This window comes from Protopterus annectens, chromosome 5.part0 (assembly GCF_019279795.1).
Source record: "Protopterus annectens isolate FY-2018-M chromosome 5.part0, PAN1.0, whole genome shotgun sequence".
Classification (NCBI taxonomy): Eukaryota; Metazoa; Chordata; order Ceratodontiformes; family Protopteridae; genus Protopterus; species Protopterus annectens.
This window is the reverse complement of record NC_056735.1, coordinates 1,766,636,240-1,766,660,236: the sequence shown is the minus strand read 5'-3', so window position 1 is coordinate 1,766,660,236 and position 23,997 is coordinate 1,766,636,240. Positions and strand designations below refer to the sequence as shown.

Sequence of the window (23,997 nt, the reverse complement as noted above, 5' to 3'; positions counted from 1 at the left end):
TTTTAGTTCCAAAGAAAACTGGGGACTGGAGACCCATTTTGAATCTCAGTGGATTGAACACATCTGTCAAAAAAAGACAAAGTGCCCGATGGTCACAATACAGTCTGTACTTCCCTTTCTAAGGAAAGACAATTGGGATGTGCTCAATAGATCTCTAGGATGCATGCTACCACATAAAAATGGCCAGACCATCCAGGGATCATCTGCGCTTTCGGCTGGGAGCCAGTCACTTTCAGTTTCGAGCTCTGCTCTTTGGCCTCACTTCATCCCCCAGAGTGTTCACCAAATGCATGGCAGTAGTCTCGGCTCATCTGAGACATTTAGGATTCCAGGTGTTTCAATACTTAGATGACTGGCTCCTCACCGCCACCACCAAGCATTGACTCATACAAGCAAGAAATGCAACCATAAATCTTTGCAGTCAATTGAGTATTACCATAAATTCAGAAAAATCTGCCTTATTACCATCCAAACATACCGTTTTCATAGGAGCAGATCTCAACACTCTATGACCGTAAAGCTTCCATCGGAAAGAGTTGGGATCCTTTGACAACATGCCTGAACCTCATCTCAAAACAAAAAGCCCCAGCTTCAACAGTGCTCAAGATGTTTGGGACAATGGTGGCAGTGATCATTGCCATTCCTTTAGGTTGAATGCATATGCGGATACTGCAATGACTCCTGTTCACACAGTGGTCCTTTCAAGAACTTCCAATGTCTCACCCGATTATAATAACGAATTCATGCAAGAAAGATCTTCACTGGTGGCTGACTTCTCCTCAAGTAACAATAGGACATCCTTTTGTTCTACCCACTCCTGTTGCCAATGTGACCACGTACACCTCCATGATAGGATGGGGGGATATTTTCAGGGAAGGACAGCCCAAGGCACATGAAAGAAACATGAGGCTCATCTGCATATCAATGTCCTAGAGATGAGAGTGGTACTACTAACGTTGCAGTCCTTTCAACACTTTCTTCCTCTGGGGACTATTGCAATACAGACAGACATGTCAGTGGTCTGGTACATGAACAAGGAGGTACCAGATCCTACCCCCTATGTCAAGAGGCCCTGAGAGTATGGCAGTGGGCAGCATCCATCCAGTGCTTTCTGATAGCAATGCACATCCTGGGGAGATCCAATGTCATAGCAGACAAATTGAGCAGAGCAATTTTATTGCCTCATGAGTGGTCCCTGAAAGAAAAAGTAGTGCAAAGGATATTCCGCCGATGGGGCCAGCCTTGCTGCGGCCTTTTTGCAACTCCCACCAACACCAAATGCAGCAACTACTTTACCCTAATCCCCAATCCGAGGGATACCCCAAGGGATGTGCTCATACACAATTGACCCCTGGGTCTCCTTTATGCATTTCCCCCATTTCCTCTGATACCCAAATTCTTACAGAAGGACAGGAATCTGGGAAGGACCATCATTCTAATAGCCCCTTATTGGCCTCGTCAGATTTGGTTCCCCTTTCTTTAGCCTCATCTACTGGAAGAACCATGGATCCTGGACCCAGTTCCAGATCTTCTGATGCATTCATCAGGGGCTGTTCATACTGCACTTCATACACTCAGATTGACAGCTTGGCTGCTTCAATTCCAAGAATAGCCAGGTTCCACAATCTCCCACCTGCAGCTCAGAACATCCTAACATACTCTCATAAATCTACCAGGAAGCTTTACCTTAGTGAATGGAAAAGATTTTCCATATGGGCATCCCAAAACAATGTTGACCCATATTTGGCTTTGATTTCATCCATTTTAGAGTTTCTGACCAAGCTTTTTAATGAAAGGGTGGCTGCAGCAACCATTAGGGCTCAATTGGCAGCAATTTCTAATTTTCATATTGGCAATCAGGGGGCTTCTATCATGTCCCATAGACTTTCTAAATCCTTCCTTAAAGGTACTATCCATTTGAGACCACCTGTTAGATCCCCAGCTGCATCATGGAACCTAAATTTTGTTCTTTCCCTAATCATCTTATCCCCTTTTGAACCAGCCTCATCTTGTGACCTAAAATACTTATCATGGAAAACCATCTTTCTAGTAACTATTACTTCTGCTCGAATGGTCTTGGAATTACATGCCTTGTCCATCAAACCCCCATACTTGATTTTTCACAACAGAGTCTCACTGAGAACAGATCCTTCATTTTTACCTAAGGTTTGTTCAGAGACAAACCACAAGCAGACTATAGAATTACTTGTTTTTCTCCCGAAATATACTAGCAAGATGGAACATATGCTCCACAAACTTGACGTCCATAGGCAACTTCGATTCTATTTACACAGGAATAAGGACTTTAGAAAATCAGAACAGCTTTTCGTCTCCTTTTCAGATTCAAAGAAGGGTACTTCGGTGGTAAAGAACGCATTGTCAAAACAGTTGCCAGATTGCATTTCCTTCACATATAGCTCTGGGCACATGCCACTAAATCATAAAGTAAAGGCCCACTCTGCTAGAGCTGTTTCCACATCTTTAGCTTTTCTGGAGAAGCTACCTATAGATTCCATTTGTGCAGCAGCCACATGGTCTACAACTTATACCTTTATCACTCACTATAAATTGGATAGGGCCTCCAGGGACAGGACCTCCTTTGGTTCCATGGTCCTGAGGAATATACTTCCCTGAGCCACCCAAGAAAGATGGTGCTTGGAACGCTAACCCATCAATGAGAATGAAGGTGAGATAGAACAACTTCACATAAAGAAGTTATGTACTCATCATAACGTTCCATGTGAGTTATTCATCTCGCTTTCATTCTTACTTCCCACCTACCAACCCCCTGCCATGAATTTCTTGAGGACTGGGAAGTTGAGTTAAATTTCATTTTATTTATTTATTTTACATTTGTTAACTGGGAAAGTCCGACTGGACACACATCCATTTTCAGCGGAGGCCCGGGGAGAAAAGCTCCAGTAGCATGTTATACAAGAAATTTCAACAGAATATATTACAGAGATACAAGTTCATTGGAAACAAAAAATCAGGAATAGTTTAACAATTCATTTAGTAGTAGATTATAAAATCTAGACATAAAGACATTAATTCAAAAGGAATTTTTTTTTTTTTTTATCATCTCTCTCTCCTAAATTGTGAGTACTCTCAATGTTTCATAACAAGAATAGCTGGGGACAACAAACTTTATAGAGAAAGGAAATTAGGGACATTTATTAGAGAATTTGAAGAGGGTATTGGTGCAGATTAGCCTGGGGAGTAGCATGAACATAGCCAATTGTTTGAGAAGTGGGTTCTCAGGAGTTTCTTAAATTGAAAAGTGGAGGTAGTGGTGGTGATTTGGTTGGGAAGAAAGTTTCAGGTTTTGGCAATAGTGCAGGCAAAGAGAGATTTGCCAGCATCATTTTTGTGTCTGATAACGCTTATTAGGTTCTGGGCGCCAGATCGTACAGCTTTAGTAGGGATGGTGGGATTAATTATTGTAGAGCAGGGTTTTTTCAGGAAGGTAGATGAGATTATGTGCTGTTGTGAGTTGATTTAACAGAAGTAGTTGAGGTAGCTTGAGACAGTTAAGTTGGTTAAGGGCAAGACAGTGGTGGAATTTGTAAGAGGCTTCAGTAGCGAACTTGGCTATTTTGTTATAACAACATTCCATTTTGTGCACATCACTTTGGCGGAGATTGGTAAGGATGGGAGAGGCATAGAGAAGGATGGATAAGAGATGAGTTCTTGCAATAGTAGCTTTGGTTGTGATAAACTGTTTGTTCCTATAGAGATGTCCTAGCTTTTTATTCACTTTCTTAATGATTTGTGCTATATGGATGTCAAATTTGAGATTGTCTATTTCTACTCCTAACAGTTTAGTGTGTGCAGTAGGAGTGATTTGAATGTTATCTTTGGAGTGGATGATGAAATTGTTGTTGAGGGGGGGTGCATGACCTGGGCCGAAAATAATTAGTTTAGTTTTTTGGGGGTTAAGAATAAGTTTGATATTTGAGAACCATGTTTCAGCTAGAGTAAAAGTGTGTTGGGTGAGGGTTTTTAGTTCATTTAAGGTGGGGGCAGCACTTATAAGGGTGGTATAATTTGCATATTGTACTACTGATGCTGTGAGGGGGAATTGATTTGGGTGGTGAATAGTGAGAACAGTAGTGGGCTAAGGATGGATCTTTGAGGGACACCTATGGATACTGGTAGCACGGGGATCAGCTGATCATGCCATAGGACAGCCTGCTGCCATCCAGATAAGCAGCTAGTAAACCATGATATAGTGGAGGGGCTGAGGTTTAGGGTAGATAGAGTTTGGCAAAGAATATTATGTTCTGCCATGTCAAAGGCTTTAGATAAGTCTAAGAAAATGGAACATATAATTAACAACAGAAGCAAGGGACTCTTTGTATCTGTAAATGATAGTAGTGCTGTGGTAGTGCTGTGGTGGTGCTGTGAGATGGTCTAAAGCCATGATGAGTTTTGGAGATGAGGTTGTTTTGTAAGAGGTATTGAAGTAGTTGAGAATGGACAACTCTTTCTAATATCTTGGATAGAGGTGAGAGTATTGCGATTGGGTGGTAGTTGGTGAGTTTTAAGGAGTTATCACCTTTGTGTACTGAAATAATATGTGATGTTTTCCACAAGGTGGGGTTTTTGACCTTGAGTGATCTGTTTATTAGGATGGACACAGGATAGGCTATAGTATCTGCTGCTATCTTGAGAAATTCAGCTGGTAGGGCATCAGCTGCTAGTGTGTTTGGTTTGAGTTTCTTAAGGAGCTTGGAGATTGCTTTAGTGGATACAGGGTGTAGGGAAAAGTTATTATTTTGAGGGGTGGGGTGTGTTTTGCTAGAACCTGGTAGAGGGTTATTAGTGGTATTATAGGCATTGGTAAGGGTTTGAACTGTCTCAGTAAAGAACTTGTTAAATTGTGTGGGAATATTATCATGGTTGTTTGGTAGTACTGGGGTTGGGGTAGTGGCTTTACCTGGGTGGATTGTACTATTTATTGTAGCCCATATTTCTTTGGGTTATTGGCATATTTTTCTTGCAAGTTTTTGTAGTAGTTACTTTTGTGTAGTTTGATTTGTTTTTTGGCTTTGTTGTGAAGTTTTTGGTATGTTTGCCTCAGATTACTGCTTTTGTTCTTTTGATACTGACTCCAGGTCTGCTCTCTCTCTTTCATTATAGTCTTGGTGTCTTTAGTTAGCCATGGAGCATAGTTAGATTTCAGTCTTATAGTTCATGGGGGGGGGGGGGTGACAGTTTAGGATTTGTAGGAAAGTGGAGTTAAAGTACTATTCGGCCTCATCTACGGATAATAGTTTTAGGGGTGTCTGGTTACAGTTTTGCAGTGAATTGATGAAGTCAGTTGTTCTAAACTTCTTTTTATTACATATGACTCTGAGGTTGGGTTGGCTTTTGTAATTGGGTCTGCTGCGAATTAGGTAGGTTGGTTGATGATCACTTAGACTATCAGGTAGACAGCCAGAGTGCCATGCTAGAGTGGGGTCAGATAACAGAATCCAGTCTAAGATGGATTCACATTTTGAGGGTTTGTCTGTTCTGGTTGGGGTAGATATAGTTTGGGTAAATTTATAGAGGTTAATGTGGTTAGTTGGAGTGTGGTTAGAGCAGTTCAGCCAGTAAATATTAAAATCACCAAGTAGTACAGTTTCTCGTGGCAAGGTGTTTGAGATCCAGTTTAGTAGGCTTTCCATTACAGTAGTGTTATTGCCTGGTGGAATGTAGCCACCTGCAATAATTATATGTTTGTTTGAGTTTAGCTTTAGTTTGGTAAGGATTAGTTCAACATCTTTGATTTCTTGGGTGTTATAATTAATTTGTTCAATGCTGAGATTATCTTGGAACAATATCGCTACCTCTCCTACCTTTTTTCTACTCTATCTCTCTGTATGATATTATAGCCAGGAGCTGTAATCTCATTATTATGGTGTTCTGGTTTAAGCCATGTTTCAGTTAGCACAGCAATTTCTGGTTTATATACAGCTAGTAGGGCATGAAGGTCCTGAATTTTGTTGAGTATACTTCTTGCATTAATGTTTATGAAGAGGAGAGAGGAGGTAGGTCTATAGTATAGGGGATGTAGCTGATTGGAGTCTATGTTGGGTGGTGTGATGGGTCCTGGATTGGGGTGAATGTAACCACAGTGAATGAGTTTGTGGAGCAGGTGAAGATGCACTTTTGTTAGCTTGTGTAGTAATTTAGTTTGTCTTAGTGAGGAGTTAGGGTTAGTTCTGACTGATAGTTTGTGGTGGGAGTAAGAGACTGTGGTCTAGTGGTGTGATAGGGGAATTACAAAGTTTCAAGGAGGTGGATATAGGTTTGGTTTGCCATGGGGGAGTACTGATATGTAGTTACGTGTGGTAAGAGGAGAGGTAGGAGAGCAGGAGGAGGGTGATGATAGTAAATAGAGTAGTGCTTTTAGAAAGTGAGACTGTTGTTTGTAGTACATTCTGTTAAGCAGAGAGTATTTCAGGGTAGTATTTCACAGCATGCAGGTCTGGTATTCTAATAAGGAGTGAGTGTAAGGGTGTGGTGAAGGGTGTTGGTTTGTGAGTGGTATGTGTGGTGTGATACCTTAATTGGTGGGAGGGAACTGATGGGTGTGGTGTGTAACTATAAATGTAATTGATATGGGGTGGGTGGGAATGGGGGTAGGGTAGGGGACTGGAGTGAAGCCCAAGCAAAACAAGGGTAGAACGGAGCAGGACAGAACCCAGAACCCTATATCTGAGAAACAATCAGTGCAAATATGCTCTGATACAAGATCTTGGTGATATTTTGCCCTTCTCTACTGTATTCTTATTTTTCTTACCAGGGTAGTACCTATCAGTATAGTTGGCTGCAAACAAGATTTGAGGGAAGCACCACTGCATCATGGGATAGGGAGTAGGCCAAGAGCTGCTTGAAGACCTCAAGTTTTTGTATTTGGCTGAGTTGGAGCCGAGGATCGGCTCCGAACCCATCAGTGAGAATGAAGGCGAGATGAATAACTCACATGGAATGGTATGGTGAGTACATAACTTCTTTTTTTGCCCTCACACATCAACATCACATCTAGGGATAAGTTGTTACATATGTGCTGTAGAATCAGAGGCATTTAGGTCTGAAGAGAGTCCTGGTTCGTATTTAGACACCGACTAGAAAATCTTTAGCCAAGTATAGTTTTCTAGTAGCAGGTTTCTTAGCCTCAGAAAGGTACCTAAAAGGTATTACAAGATAGTGAGTTGAAAAAATGTGAAGGTTGAAGTATATCAAACAACTCCTGTTATGTGCGACTCCATCCTGTGAGGAAGTTTGTGGTAATTGCCATTGGCCATTTTCAGAACAAGGGAAAGACAAAAGATTGGTGTGCCATTTCAAGATGAGGGAGAAGTCGTATTGTAATGAAGGTGCCTTATATTGAGGAGTTTTGTGTGCAGTGGTAAAAGCTGTCATTAGCATATAATGCTATGTTCAGATGCAGAATATCTTCAGGCAGGCAGTTAATATAAAGTGGAAAATAGAAGAGAACTCCTTTGGAAAGGTAGCCTGTGCTAGTTAGGTGATTTTAGTTTATGAGGGCAAAAAATCTGATGTGAAGTTGTTCTATCTCGTTGTTCATTCTTACTGATGGGTTCGGAGCTGAACCTCTGCTCTGACTCGGCTGACTGCAAAAGCTCAAGGTCTTCAACCAGCGCAAGGCCAACTCCCTATCCCAAGCTACACCTTGATCTTCCCCCAGGTTTCATTTGCCGCTGCAACTTGATCGGACGTTCACCAGCTCTGGCCGGTGAAAATTATTGTTTTTCTATCTTAAAGACTTGTCTTGAAAGGTTAACTTAGATATTTAGAGAAATAGTTAAATATTTTGATTTTCAAAGTTAGATACTTAGATAGTTTAAATCAGTAGTTTAAAGTGTCCATGTTGTTTTAGGCCTTTGGTCTCTCCCTAGCTCTTGTTATTCTTAGTGTGTGTTCTGCATAAGAGCCCTTTTACAGGGCAGGTATTTGATATTTAGATAGTAAGAGTTTGTGTGCTGTTGATATATATGTATATATGTGTATATATATATATATATATATATATATGTGTGTGTGTGTGTGTGTGTGTATATATATATATATATATATATATATATATATATATATTCTACATTTGGATAATTAGAATTCTCATTATTAAGACTTAGTGTTGATATATTCTTCTCATAGCTTAGAGACTCATATTTCTGAGTGTTTTTCATATATAAAAAAAACTTTTTTCCTCTGTTGATTACTGTTAGGATGTCTCATCAGGAGAAAGAAAAATCCAAGTCTGGGTTTAAAAAATACCCAAGATGTGGGCAAAAGATGTCCATCAGTGATGGACATGCCGACTGTGTCTATTGCTTAGGTGAGATGCACTTACAATATGCCACTCTTTTAGTGCTAGAGTGTTGCATGAGAGGAAGAGGAAACTCATGGATAGAGGTCTTTTGAAATCTTCCTTTTAAGAGTCACTGGCCAAGACTGAAGACTGACAAACTCTCTAAGACGTCTTCGGAGCTGAGAAAAAGTCCATCGACTCCAAAAACTGGGTCGAGTAGAGCTTCATCATTGGATCCACAGCTAAAAGGAGCCAACTTCTGGCTGGGAGCCAGTCATTATCAATTTCGTGCTCTGCCCTTTGGTCTCACTACAGCCCCCAGAGTGTTCACCAAATGCATGGCAGTCATCACGGTTCACCTGAGATGTTTGGGATTCCAGGTGTTTCCATACCTAGACGACTGGCTCCTCATTGCCACCACCAGGCATCAGCTCATACATGCAAGGGACACAACTTTAAATCTCTGCAATCAATTGGGGATTACTATAAACTCAGAAAAATCTGCCTTATCACCATTGCAACAGACTGTTTTTATAGGAGCAGAACTAAATACAGTCATAATGACCTTAAGCCTTCCTCCAGAAAGAGTTTGTCTTTTACAAAAACAAATCCTAGACCTGCTTCCAAAGACAAAAGTCCTAATCTCAATGGTACTGAAATTGCTAGAAACAATGGCGGCAGCCATCATAGCCATTCCTCTGGGTTGGATGCACATGCAAGTACTGCAATGGCTCCTGTTCTCTCAATGGTCTTTTCAAGAACTCCCAATGTCACACCAAATCATAATAACAAATACTTGCAAGAAGGACCTTCAGTGGTGGCTGACATCCCAACAAATAACTCTAGGGCATCCATTTGTTCTACCCACTCCTATAGCCACAGTGACCAAGGACCCTTCCTTGATAGGGTGGGGTGGGGTATTATCAGGGAAGAACAGCCCAAGGTATGTGGAAGAAGCACAAGGCTCATCTGCATATAAATGTCCTGGAGATGAGAGCGGTACTCCTAGCATTGCAGTCCTTTCAAGACTCTCTTCCTCTGGGAACAATTGCAATTCAGACGGACAATATGTCAGTGGTCTGGTACATGAACAAACAAGGAGGAACCAAATCTCATCCCCTGTGTTGTGAGGCCCTGAGAGTATAGCAGTGGGCAACTTCCACTCAGCGCTTTCTGATAGCAATGCACATCCTGGGGAAATCCAATGTGATAGCAGACAAGCTAAGCAGGGCAATTCTCTTGCCTCATGAGTGGTCCCTAAACAATCAAGTAGCGGAAAGCATCTTCCGCAGGTGGGGCCAGCCTTTCTGTGATCTCTTTGCAACTCCAATGAACATGAAATGCAGCAGCTACTTCACCCTAATACCCCCGCCAGGGGATGCCCCAAGGGATGCACTAGTGCACAATTGGCCCCTGGATCTCCTTTATGCTTTCCCCTGTTTCCCTCCAGTACCCAAAGTATTACAGAATACAAAGACTCTGGGAAGGACCATAATCTTAATAGCCCCTTACTGGCCTCGTCAGATTTTGTTTCCCTTCCTTCAGCCTTATCTATTGGAATAGCCTTGGATCCTGGACCTGGTTCTAGATCTTCTGACCCATTCATCGGGAGCTCTTCATCCTTCTTTCCACTCCCTCAAACTGACAGCTTGGCTACTCCACTTCCAAACATAGCCAGGATTCACAACCTCTCAGCTGAGGCTCGACATATTTTAACATCCTCTCATAAATTTTCTACCAGAAAATTATATCTTAGCAAATGGAAGAGATTTTCTATATGGGCATCTCAGAATGATATTGATCCATACCTCAGTTTCATCTATTCTGGGGTTTCTGACTAAACTTCAATGAAGGAGCCACTGCAGCTACCATTAGAGTTCAATTAGCAGCAATCTCGAATTTTCATCTTGGTGTCCAAAGTTCTAATGTCATATCACACCAACTCTCTAAAGTTCTCAAGGTTACTATTCACTTGAGACCACCCATCAAAACTCCAGCCATGCCATGGAATCTAAATTTTGTTCTTTCCCGAATTATATTACCTCCTTTTGAACCAGCCTCATCCTGTGATTTGAAATATCTCTCTTGAAAGACTATATTTTTAATAGCTATCACTTCAGCTCGGTGGATTTCTGAGTTACAGGCCTTGACCATCAAACCTCATCTGATTTTCCATAATGTCTCACTCGAACTAATCCATCATTTTTACCTAAAGTTTGTTCAGACACAAATTTCAACCAATCTATTAAATTGCCCGTTTTCTTCCCTAAATACACAAATAAGATGGAACACATGCTGCACAAACTTGATGTTCATAGGCAACTCTGATTTTATTTGGACAGGACCAAACAATTCAGGAAAACAGAACAGCTCTTTGTCTCTTTTTTGGAATCAAAAAAGGTGCTCCAATAACAAACATCACCTTGTCAGGATGGTTATCAGATTGTATTTCTTTCACTTACAGTTCTGTGAATGCTCCATTACAACAAAAGATAAAGGCCCACTCTACTAGATATGTATCTACCTCATCCGCCTTCTCTGCTAAGTTACCATTAGATACTATTTGTGCAGCAGCTACCTGGTTAAGGCCTCATACCTTCAACACTCATTACAGAGTAGATAAGGCCTCCAGGGACAGGGCTTCCTTTGGTTCCACTGTTCTGAAGAACATTCTCCCATGGGCCACCCGAGAAAGATGGTGCTTGGGACGCTACCCATCAGTAAGAATGTACTCACCATAACGTTCCATGTGAGTTGTTCATCTCGCCTTCATTCTTACATACCACCCTCCAACCCCAATCCAGTCTACTTGAGGTCTGACACCTCTCTTATTTATGGTGTATTGTCTATTATCCAGTTCTTAGAGTGGCATATTAGTCATAGGTAGCCAGTTGGCAGTAAACAAGATCTGAGGGAAGATCAAGGTGCATCTTGGGATGGGGAGTCGGCCTCGAGCTGGTTGAAGACCTTGAGCTTTTGTAGTCGGCTGAGTTGGAGCTGAGGTTTGGCTCCGAACCCATCAGTAAGAATGAAGGTGAGACAAACAACTCACATGGAATGTTATGGCGAGTACATAACTTCTTTTTTTGCAGATAGCACTTAAACCATCTTAAACCATGTAATGATTTCAGAAGAAGAAACATAATCTGTAAGTCTGTGCAATCTAGAAATATAGTGTCAGTGGGCAAGCCATTTGCCATGTTGCTAGAAATTTGTGATGTTAGTGAGACAAGAGAAATTTGTGTATAATATTTTGGTCTGAAGCCATGTTTGTCAGATAAGTCATATTTTTGAAGTACGGTCTAACAGTTGCTCATACAATAATTTTTCTAAGATTTCTGCCAGGGGACAGATTGGCAATAGGCCTGAAGTCACTTGCTGAAGTAGAATTTGGTATTTTAAGTAGTAGGATAATGAGAACATACAACAAGTACATTTCATCCCAGCTTTAAGTAAGTGAAAGATTGAATATATATGTATTAATGGTTCAGAGGACTTTTGCACCTGAGCAACAGATTCTGGTGTGAAGGTAGTGAACGTTGGGATTGAATTTACAGTCAGAAGAGAGTAGTTATTAACCTGTTTGTATGATAATGCTAACATAGAAGTGGGAGGGGTAGTTGACAAATTTGTATAATAGTTATTGGGCAGAGACTGGAAGGGGCTGGAAGGGATATTGAAGTATTTGTGAGTGGCATACAAGCATGAAGGCATACTTCTGTGAATGTTTTGTAACATATCACAGGATAGGGAGTGGTATATATGGAAAACCTTTTTATAGGTAACGGATTTATTGGTGTACTCACATTTTTTAGGGTTGCCAAGATGTTAGATCTGGAGGTTTCTGTAAAACTTTGCTTTGGATTCATTAGTTTAAATATTTGTATCTATTTTTTAGTTTTAGATCTGTTGAAGCAACATGGTTTAAGCACTGACTCATCCTTCCAGGATTATAGTAATCTTGTGATAACTTTATTCAATTCACACATTCTTAAGTATTCAATAATCTGTTGAAGGTGATAATTGCTGAATGTAGCATATGTTGTACTTGATTGCTTATATTATGCACCTGATAAAAAATGCAAAATATGTATTCATATAAAGGCATCAGACTGTGGAACTTTAAAAAGTTGATGCGAATGTGTAATTATTGTCATTTCTTTACAGGATCATGAGTGACAGTCAGAACAATGTTGGAAGAGGGCTGAATGTTGCAGTTGTTGATGGTAAGTTTTTCACAAAGAATTAACTGTAGGACTGGAAACGTTTTAATGTTTTTATATGGGAGTTCTAAATAAAGATCATTTGAGACCTGAAAAAGCAAAAAGTAAATGCACTGACAGCATATTTTGTTATCTAGACAATATCCTTTGTACTGTCCATGTGAGACTCTTACCCCAACCCACACTCTGAGCCTAAATACAACCATTGTCAAAACTGCACAGTCAGAAACCAGGGTAAAATCCATGGGTTTCTTCATTTTTCTCCCTGTTTCCATATCTTGCTGGACCCCTATTTAGCCGTCCTAATTTTATTTTCAACTATTGAGCTTAAATTTTCTGTTAAATAAAGAACTGCTGGAAAACAAAAAAAGTGTTGTGAATGTCCAGCTTCAGATGTGCACTGAACATGTGCGTTTTGCTGCTCGATTAGCCTTGGTATAGCTTTGTAGCAGGGAGAATACAAGATTTTCACATCTTTAGAGGTGTTCAGAAAGAAGCCCTTACCTAGAAATGTAGGTTCTAAGATAGTATTTCGAAATGGAAATCATTTGGTGGTATTATACATGTTTAGCATTTATAAAAGGAACCATCAGATTCATTTGTAACAGGTCAGTGAGATTTTGGACCATATTAAACTAGGCATTTTTTAAAGTGATGAAGACAAATGTAGTTCACAGATGTCTTTTACAGCTTTTAAAGAACCTTTTATCACAGGTTAAGCTAGATGGCCATTGACTATGTACATCCCTCCAGTTATTTAGACTTGTATTAATAAAAAAACTTAATGGCTTTCTAGATCATCAATCTGTGAAGCACCACAGAGCAAAGTAGACCTGTATTAGGTAGTGTATAAATCCTGGATACCAAGTAAAGGAAGCAAAGCAAACACATTTACACCAGGGTTGCCATGTATGATCCTGCTCAATTTGGGTGGTAAGCACTGAGTAGTTAAAAAGGGTAGCAAGAACTTTTAAGTTTGCCTGCATAAAGGTATATGTTAAAGGTGCATCTTAAGCTCCAAGTGATTGCTTGCCTTGTATGTTCCTCTGTTCATGCTTACCAGACAAGAAGTGCAGTGGAATAGGCAGCAGCTGCAGCATAGCATGAGAAGCATGACTGCCTGATGTCGCAGCCAGGGCACTCTAGTAAAGGCCTAGTCAGTGTGTGCTCACTCATGCTGTATAGTGATGTATAGCTGCATTTAACACCTTTTTGGCACAAGCAGCACACTGTAGTGTTTTTTGTTCTTCTTTCGACTTTTCCCGGGTAGGCGCCGCCACAGCGGAACTCCGGTCCGCTAATGATTGGCAGTAGATTTTTTATGGTGCCGAGGTGCCAGCTCAACGCCTAACCTTCAACGAAGGTGCACCCATTCACGCATGTCTTTCAAAGGCCACTCGACCATGGGGAGGACATGCATACTCCACACAGAAGGCGCTCCAGCCGTGAATCAAACAGGAGAACCTCTTGCTGTGAGGTGACAGCGCTACCGCTGCACAGAGCAATATCAAGGTGCTTGTGCACAGCACACTGGCAGATCTTAGCGTATAAATAGAGAGTAAATAGGAGATATAAGAAAGTAGAAAAGGGGATAGCACCAAACAGAAGTCAGTACTGAAGTGTACCTGTAAGGTATAAGTGAGTGTGATGGGAAGGATAGATTTTTTTTCTTTTTTGCAAGGAGTTCTTTTTTAAGTTTACAAAATAATGTTTAGAAGGGAAGGCACTGAGTGATTACTGAGGATTGGAAAGAGAGAGAAAGGTAAGTAGCAGGGGCAGACAGACAAACATAGATCACCAAAAGACAAAGATGGTATATGCAAAAAGTGGGGAGACAGTGGATGGAGACATACATTCAGAAATTGAACAAATGGTGATGGGAGGGTTGGAAAATAAATGAATAAAGAAGATAGCACATGAGGATAGGGCTGCAGTGGACTCCTGCATGGTTGACTACTAGGCTGTTCCAGAGGGCAGCAAACCCAAGCATCACTCACTTGAGTGGGAGACAGTGCTGGCTAGCTGATCCTCAAGAAGCCCAATAGCCAAAGCCTGCCAGTCACAAGATTTGACCAGCCACACCAAAGAGTATTTGATGTACCCTGAGCAAGCCTTCAGCTGCTGATGCACCTTTGCAGCAGCCAGCCTCCATATTTCATACTTGGAGACACAAAGGGCACTAGAGACTCCTCCAGGTGCCCTTCCAGCAGAGGAGCCTTCATTCCCTTCCCCTCTCCACTGAGACACATAATTGGAATGCACTGGCAACTTAATGCCAGATGCATTGATTGGTGGAGCTGAAGGTAGTCCTCTCCTCCCCTACAACTGCACCTGTAGAAGGATGACAACATGTGAAAAGATTATCAGGCACATGTATGAGAATGAAACCAGTGCAGATGTAAATTGGATTGCCACAGAGTCTACATACACAGCCCACTGTCTGGAGAGGTAGGACTACTGTTGCACTGCAGAAAAAACAAAACACTTACTCTTAAGTAAATATATACAAGGTGTTGTATCATTTCCAAAAAGTATGATTTTTTTAATGATGGGACAGTTTATTGTCTCCATCAATGCAGACCTGTTGCCAACACCAAGCAAGCAATTGGGAGCTTTGGCGGCCACGGTGGTGCAGCGGTTAGTGTTGTTGCTTCACAGCAAGAGGTTCTCCAGTTCGATACTCGGCTGGGGTACCTTCTGTGCGGAGTCTGCATGTCCTCCCTGTGGTCGCGTGGGTTTCCTCCTGGTACTCTGGTTTCCTCCCACATCCCAAAGACATGCTGTAGGTGGATTGGACACTCTAAATTGGCCCTAGGTGTGTGTGTGTGCTTATGTGTGCCTTCTGTGGAAGGTTGGGCGCCGGGCTGGCAACTCAACACAGTAAAACTCCACTGCCAATCATGAGCGGACAGGTGTTCCGCTGTGGCGACCCCAAACCGGGAAAAGCCGAAAGAAGAAGAAGAAAGAATAATATGTAGAAACATTTTACCTTCATTAAAATATGAGAGCAGGAATGTTGAATATTGCACTAAATACAGCCATGACAACTAAAATGAATGCCTTTGGATATTACTCATCTGTATGTTGGAAAGCAGCAGAATAATGCTTTTTTGTATTCCTTTCCTTTTTACTTGAGAAGGATAGAGAGAGAGAGAGAGAGAGAGAGAGAGAGAGAGAGAGAGAGAGAGAGAGAGAGAGAGAGAGAGAGAGAGAGAGAGAGAGAGAGAGAGAGAGAGAGACAGAGACACTTATTGAATACCAAAAATCTGTTGTGTGCCCCTGTTGGGGGTGAATTGTAGCTCAGCATTTTAAGTTTTGTTGTGTTCAGCTGAAGTGTTTTTTTTTATGCCTCTAAAACACACTTAGGTAAGCTGTTCTTGTCTTTCCTATAATACATCCAGATCACTGTTTGCACCAGAAAATGTGATTTTTTTTTTCAGTCTGATTGCAGAGCATTAGTAATATTGTTGGAGAATGTTTTATAAAGTGTATTGAGTGTAATTTTTAACTGATTTTTTTTAGAATGAATTGGGAAAGTTATAATGAAAGTGACAAATAACAAGTAAATTGTAGTGCTTTTTTAATCATCATAGCTCTAGTCTATCATAAGAACTTATAAAATAACCAGTGAAGTGTTCCTAAGTAGAGATGTGACATTTGGCTTTGCACTTTGTGGTACTAGGAAAGTAGCATAACGTCAATTTAAGATGATTCCAGAAAGCAATATTATTTGGGATTGTAGTACTTTTCTCTTTTTTGCATAGCATCATGATGGGAAAGCAAGATTATCCTATTTTGAAATGAATAGGGAAAACATTTGAAATAATACTGAATATTAAAAAGATGAGTCATGCACTGTTGGGAATGTATTGCTAAATTAAAAGAACAAGTAGCACTGTTTTGTACAGTAGATAGCAATGTATGGCATGTGAGGAAATATTGGATGGGCTTCTTAAGCAGATACTGCATAGAGATAGCACATGCAGTAACCACATGAAGAGTGCTGGCAATTCTAAGATGATTTGCAGTGCATGTCTTCTTAGGGGTGACCCACCTCATGCATGGAAATCCCGAACACTAGCATTAAAGCATAGGCAGCACTGCTATGAGTCCCGGAAATATTCTTCTGAATGGAACTCTGACACTTCACTTTGCTTGTTATCCTTATGGGAAAAATACAGCATTTTAAAATGACTGCAGAAATTTGAGATTTACTTTGTGTTTTGTACTAACTGCCATTAATTTGTATAACTTTTAATTTCAGTAGTCCTTACATTTGTTAGAAGTTCTTTTTCATGTTTTATTCATTTATGTGTTGTCAGCCAAAGAAGCTCCACTACACCTGCTCATTCATATGAGGAAAAATAAAAGTGAATCAAATTCTGTTAGTGGAAAACTGCCATAAAAATAATGCTCTTCTTCAGTGAAGTGACCATCACGTTTAAGACATTCACTAATATAATTTCAAAATACAGACAGTACCAGTAAGAATACATTTTTAGACAAAACTTCAGAGAAACTGTGCCACAACACAGTGCTTCTGTTATTTACATTAATAAAATGAACCACCTTTCCATTTTCTTATATCCTCTTTTGTCATCCTGAGGGACTGTGGGGCAGAACCCTCTCTGCAGTGGATGCAAGGCAGAAACCATTTTTGGATGGGGTGCCAGTACATCATGAGGTACACACACACACACACACACACACACACACACACACACACACACACACACACACACACACACACACACACACACACACTCACACTCTAATAATAACTGTCACCCTCTTAGCTCTCATGTGTAACTGTGACGGTGACTATATTGCTTTTGAGAGTAAACGTTGTCACATAAATAGAGTGTTACACATTGTTAGTTTGGGGCTGAAGCAATACATGCAGTGGGGAAATAATAATTAGCCCTAAAGTATATTACACAAATCACCAGCATTTTTTAATTTTGCCATTTATTCTTTTATTACTAGTTTCTAACCCATAGTTTTAGATCTGTATGTTTCTTTCATTGTTTGTAGTTTATGCTTCCTAGATGGTGCGTGGCCAAGATGACCAAGAATGGCAACTGACGAAAGCTCTGTGACTGAAAACTTTTCTCTGACAGAAAGTTGTTGTTTGTCTTTCAGCTTTTCTCGGTTAGGGGTCGCCACAGTGGAACTCCGGTCTGCTAATGATTGGCAGTAGATTTTCACGAATGCCGAGGTGCCAGCTCGACATCCAACCTTCAATGAAGGCATGCCCATTTACGCATGTCTTTCGAACGCCCACCCAACCGCAGGGAGGACATGCAGACTCCACACAGAAGGCACTCCCCACACTCCAGCTGAGAATCGAATGGGAGAACCTCTTGCTGTGAGGCAACAACGTTACCGCTGCAAGAAAGTATAATCAAAAAATTAAAAATTGGAGAGATACTTGTTAGCTAACTTTATTCAGTAACAGGCAAAGAAAAGATTTGTAGCTTCAAGTTCTTCAAAAGCTGTACATTTCCAGTCAGAATATCAACTACTTGATTAAGAGAGAAGAGACTTTAACATGAGCCACCAAGAGGTGGTACTCGGGATCTTGTGTTAAAAAAGACATCCAGTCACTAATATCTAGTATGCAGGATGTATTACTTAAAATGGACAAACTGGATACCAAAATAGAAAGTTTCAATGAAGAGTTTAGAAATAAGATGGAGCATTAGAAATTCTTATGAAACAACAAAGTGTACATACAGCAGAATGGGAGAAGCTTTAAATGTTCATGATGGGAGAGTGACTGAATCTTTTTTAAAAGAAAATAAATGGTTCGTAGATAAAGTTGATGATTTAGAAAATAGAATGAGGCAAAGTAACATTAGAATTTATAGTATACCTGAAAAGTATGAGGGAAGATGATACAATAAGCCTCAATAGCCAGGCTACGTAAAACATTACATCTACCTGAAACTTTATCTTTTGGAATTGAAAGGGCATATAGGGCTCTGAGAGCATCTTAAGAAGGAAAACTCAGCACCATGTTGAGTTATAGATAAATGTATGTCCAGCTTAGAAAAAGCAAATATTAAAAAAAACATAGTCCAGCCTATCTATTAAAATAGGTGAACATGTAATCAGATTTGGCAAGGATTATTTCAGTAAAGTAATGGGTAAAAGAAAATCCTGCTGATCATTGATTAAAGAACTTAAAAAGAACAATATTAAAGCCAGGTTGATGTTTCCTGCAAAGGTCAAATTATTTATTTCTGAAGGAACTCAAATATTTGACACACTGATATTATACAAGTTAATAATTTTATTTTATTTGTTTAACTTTGCTTAGTATGTGCATTGCTGGGTTAACTGAATGTCAGATCCAAGTAATATGCTAATTAGAAGTGGTAAAGTGCCAGCAATTTTGTTTTCTTTGTTCCTGTGTAACATATTCCTTTTGCAGGTCATTTATAAAGCAAAACAAACACACAGACATCTAGTAACCAGCAAGATCGGAAGTTTATTGAATGGATACCACCATTACTGTATGCAATGCCGGTGGTTCTAACCCCAGATTCTTCCAAAAATCGCAACCAACCACAGTGATAATCTACAGCAAAAAAAAAAAAGTTCAGGAAGTCAGTCAGGTCATATCCAAGCAGAAAATATTTTAATAATCGACCAAAACCAAAATGACTTAGCACTTTCATTCCTAGTAACTTCCAGGACATCAGAGTGAACCAACCAAAAACACTGCAACTTTTAAAGGGGCCTCAACCAGCCATCGGCCACCTGAACATAACATATGGATACGGCAGTTTAAACACAAAAATTATCTGGTTTTGTGTCATTTATTGTTTACAGATAGAAACAGTTTACTTAAATTAGTCAACAGAATTAATTTACAAACATTAAATGCCTATTATTTAAATAGTATGATAAAAACCTGTAAGAAGAATGTATGTATTCAAATATGACATGAATTAATATATAGTGTAAAATATACAGTATAAACCTTTCATAACATTCAAAGTACCTAAATAAACTCTATAAAAGCTCTGCTTCAAGAACAAGCTGTTAATGTCACCAGCTCTAAGTAAGAATTAAATGATAAAGTAATGTAGTTAAACTAAACACCTAATAAACAAGCATGTATGATCATATGATGTCAAAATTCATGCCATGTTAGCATTTATTAAAAAAAAAAGGTATATCTTATTGGCCCTTAGTTTTAAACAAACTACTAATCAATACAGAATCATTAAGACCTAGATGTGCACATGGTTCTAATCTTAACTACCATAACAATTCTTTTGATTCCAAAAAAATTGTCCAGATCTCCTCCTCTTGGGGACATGTACAGTGGATATAAAAAGGGTACACACCCCTGTTAAAATGCCAGGTTTTTGTGATATAAAATGAGACTACAATAAATCATTTCAAAACTTTTCCCACTTTTAATGTGACCTGTAACCTGTTCAATTCAATTGAAAAACAAACAAATCTATTAGGGGGAAAAGTATAAATAAAAACAAAAAAATGTGCAATAAGCTGGTTGCATAAGTGTGGACACCCTTAAACTAATACTTTGTTGAAGCACCTTTTGATTGAATTACAGCATTCAGTCTTCTTGGGTAGGAGAATATCAGCATGGCACATCTTGACAATATTTGCCCATGCTTCCTTGCAAAAGCGTTCCACATCTGTCAGATTGCAAGGGCATCTCTTGTGCACAGCCCTCTTCGGGGCACCCCACAGATTTTCTATTGGATTTAGGTCTGGGCTGTAACTGGGCCATTCCAAAGCTTTAATTTTCTTCTGGTGAAGCCATTTTTTTGTTGATTTGGATGTATTCTTGGGGTCATTGTCATGTTGAAAGGTGAAATTCCTCTTCATCTTCAGCTTTCTAGCAGATGCCTGAAGGTTTTGGGCCAAAAGTGACTGGTATTTGGAACTGTTCATAATTCCTCCACCTTGACTAAAGCCCCAGTTTCAGCTGAAGAAAAGCAACCCCAAAGCATGATACTGCCACAATGCTTCCCCATGTGGATGGTGTTATTTTGGTGATGTGGTGTGTTATTTTTGTGCCAAACGTACCTTTTGGAATTGTGGCCAAAAAGTTCAGCCTAGGTCTCATCAGACCATAACACATTTTCACAAATGCTTCTGGGAGACTTGATGTATTGTTTTGCAAAGTTTAGCTGGGCCTGGGTGTTTTTCTGTGTAAGAAAAGGCTTCCATCTTGCAACCCTAACCCATAGTCTAGACATATGGAGAATAAGGGAGATTGTTGTCACATGTAGTACTCGATCAGTACTTTCCAGAAATTCCTGCAGCTCCTTTAGTGTTGCTGTAGGTCAATTGGCAGCCTCGCTGACCAGTTTTTGTCTTTTCTTTTCATCAATTTAGGAGGGATATCCAGTTCTTTGCAACGTCACTCTTGTCCCATATTTTCTTCACTTTTTGATGACTGTCGTCACTGTGTTCCATGGTATATCCAATGCTGTAGAAATGTTTTTTTACCCTTCTCCTGACCGATACTTTTCAACAATGAGATCCCTTTGATGCTTTGTAAGCTGTCTGTGAACCATGGCTTTTGCTGTAGCAGGCAACTGAGTAAATGTCAGAAAAATCCTACTAGGAAAGCTGAACTTTATTTGGGGTTAATCAGAGTCTCTTTAATTGATGGCAAGTGTGTACCCAAGAAGACTGAATGTTGTAATTAAATAAAAAGGTGCTTCAACAAAGTATTAGTTTAAGGGTGTGCACACTTATGCAACCAGCTTATTTTACATTTTTTATTTCATTTATATTTTTTCCCCTAACAGATTTGTTTCTTTTTCACTTGAATTGTACAGGTTATAGGTCACATTAAAGGTGGGAAAAGTTTTGAAATGATTTATTGTGGTCTTATTTTTTTATATCACAAAAACCTGGCATTTTGACAGGAGTGTGTATACTTTTTATATCCACAGTATACCCTGTCAATGACAAAGTAGAAATTTTTTTAAAATTCTCACAACTGTCTAAATGTCTAAACAGGGCATTAGTGGGCTATTTTTTTTTTAATATCATATATGTGTTCCCTTATTTGGCCTCTTAATCTATGATTGGTTTTACCAATGTAAAAAGCTGGACATGATGAACTGATGGCCACAAACAACATGGGTGGTGCACGATTACATCTACCAGGACTTGCTAAACTTCAGTCATGTCCTTTGACAACTAAATACAGTCCTTTATGTATAAATCTGCAATAGTTACATCTGTGGCACCTGTTCATCTGATGGGATCGACCAGCAAAAGACAATTCCCCAGATGGTCTTTCAATCAAATTTTTTTATAGACCTGCCCTTGCTTAGTGCAACTGTTGGACGTCCACCAAACTTCAATTTCATATCAGCAGGAAAGATTAGATTACATAAGTCATTAAACATATCTGCATATTTATTAATCTCATCATAAAAAGGTAGGACTAAAGGTAAAGACCTCTCCTGCTCAGAAAGGTCAAACTGATTAACAAAACTACCTGTGGTAGTGTGAAATTTCTCTGTCTTATTGTCCCTATTACAAGTCAAAAGAGGTACAAATGTTGTACTTCTCTTCCTTAAAATTTCATTTTTAACACAGTGAAGTAAACTACTGGGGTAACTCTTCTCTTTAAACATACACCATAAATTGTGTATTTCTTTTTCAAACAGGTCATCCCTAGCGATCACTCTTGACAAGCAGACCATTTGTCCCGTGACAATGCCTTTTTCTTGTATAGTAGGTGACAACTCAAAGTGTAAATAAGAATTGAAAAAGATACTTTTCCTATATAAGGTGGAAGTAAAACTGTTTAGAGTTCTATCTCTACTAATAGTCACATCAAGATAATTGATAGTAGATAGATAGTTGATGTGTAAATTAAAAAAAAAAAATAGCTACAATTCCTAAATACATTGCAAACTCTATCAATTGACTTTTCAATTCTATAAAATCAATATGTCATCCAAAAATTGGAAAAAGGCATAAGGGGCTGACATGTGGCATTAACTATATTACATTTTTCCCATTCTGCCATTACCCCATTAGCACAGATGGGAGGACAAGCTGCTCCCATTGCAACTACAGACACTTGGTAGTAATATCTGTTGCATATCTCATTTATCAAATGAGACACTCAGGCACTGTGATGGGTTCAACTTGTACATAAAACTCAGGAGCTGTAACTGGAACATATATTTAAGCTGACTGACTCATTACTTCAAACGCAATCGCATGTGCATCTCCATTCATCCCGTCATTCACTGTGACTGACTATACAAAATGGCACTAATCTTGCATGTGCTCAGTAACTTATATGCACGTGCTATCTAGCTACAGTGCCTGACTAGGTACAATGCACACAATTATCTGCATCCTCCCTCCTTCTGTTGTTTGTTACATTTGGTACTAACAATTATTTACTGATCGGTAAAGCTGTTCTTGTTTGTCTGGACATTAACCTTTGAGCAGGTGAACCAAGCAAGCTATCTTGAGGAATGTTTCTGAGATTAAGTTAAGAAAAACATTGGTACCATCTCTCTTGGATTTCTCCAGCAGATGTTTCACACTTTGAACTGCACGCTCAGCTAATCCATTGGACTGTGGCTACTCAGGACTACTAGTAACATGGACAAAGTCCCAAGAGTCAGCAAAATTCTTGAACTGCTAACTTGTACACTGTGCACCATTGTCAGAAATGACTTTGCGCAGACTACCATGGACAGAAAAATGTCTCCAACTTCATGACAGTGTTGGAAGTTAAGTTAGGAAGAACGTCAATTTCAAACCAATTTGAATAAAAGTCTAGTAACACTAAGTAATGCTGACCATTCCATTCAAAAATATCAGTAGTAACCGTCGACCATGGTAATTCAGGAATCTGGTTTAGATGAAGTGTTTCTTCTCATTGGTGTGATTTAGTACTATTGCTAATTGAACAAGAGTTTCCTGCTCTATATCCTTTGACATAGAAGGCCAAAATACTATGCTTCTTGCTCTTTTTGTGGTAGAATCAGTACACGGGTGACCATGATGCAAAGTTTTGATATATTCCTGTTGTAATACTTTGGGAATTATCACTTTAGGACCTTTCGTGATGATTCCATCTTCAGCTCACCTCTGTAAGGAAAATACTTCTGTATGTCAAGTGGTAGACTGGTGTTGTGCTGGCCATCCCTGATTGATAAAATATTGCAGCTGCTGGAGAATTGGGTCTGAAGCTGTATGATATCTGAGTTCATCAAGTCATGATGAGGTAACATTTCTGACTTCCATGACTTCAAAGTCTGCTTATTCATTGTCATGCTGTTCTGTTCTTTGTCTGGGTGCTCTCGACAAGGCATCTGCTAGGTATAGATATTTGCCTTTCGTATAGTCTATGTTGAAATTGTACTTTTGCACTTTTAACATCATGCATTGCATGTGTTGTGGGGCAGTATATACTGGCTT

General features: G+C 39.6%; 1 protein-coding gene across 2 annotated transcripts in view; it reads left to right on the top strand.

Annotated features, from left to right (window-relative positions):
- FAM3B (FAM3 metabolism regulating signaling molecule B) overlaps nt 1-23,997 on the top strand; it is a 556,690-nt gene that overhangs the window by 316,778 nt on the left and 215,915 nt on the right. For both annotated transcript variants that reach the window (XM_044071567.1, XM_044071566.1), the window contains one exon: nt 12,491-12,549. In XM_044071567.1, coding sequence (XP_043927502.1) covers nt 12,491-12,549 — 59 coding nt within the window. The remainder of the gene's footprint in view (nt 1-12,490; nt 12,550-23,997) is intronic.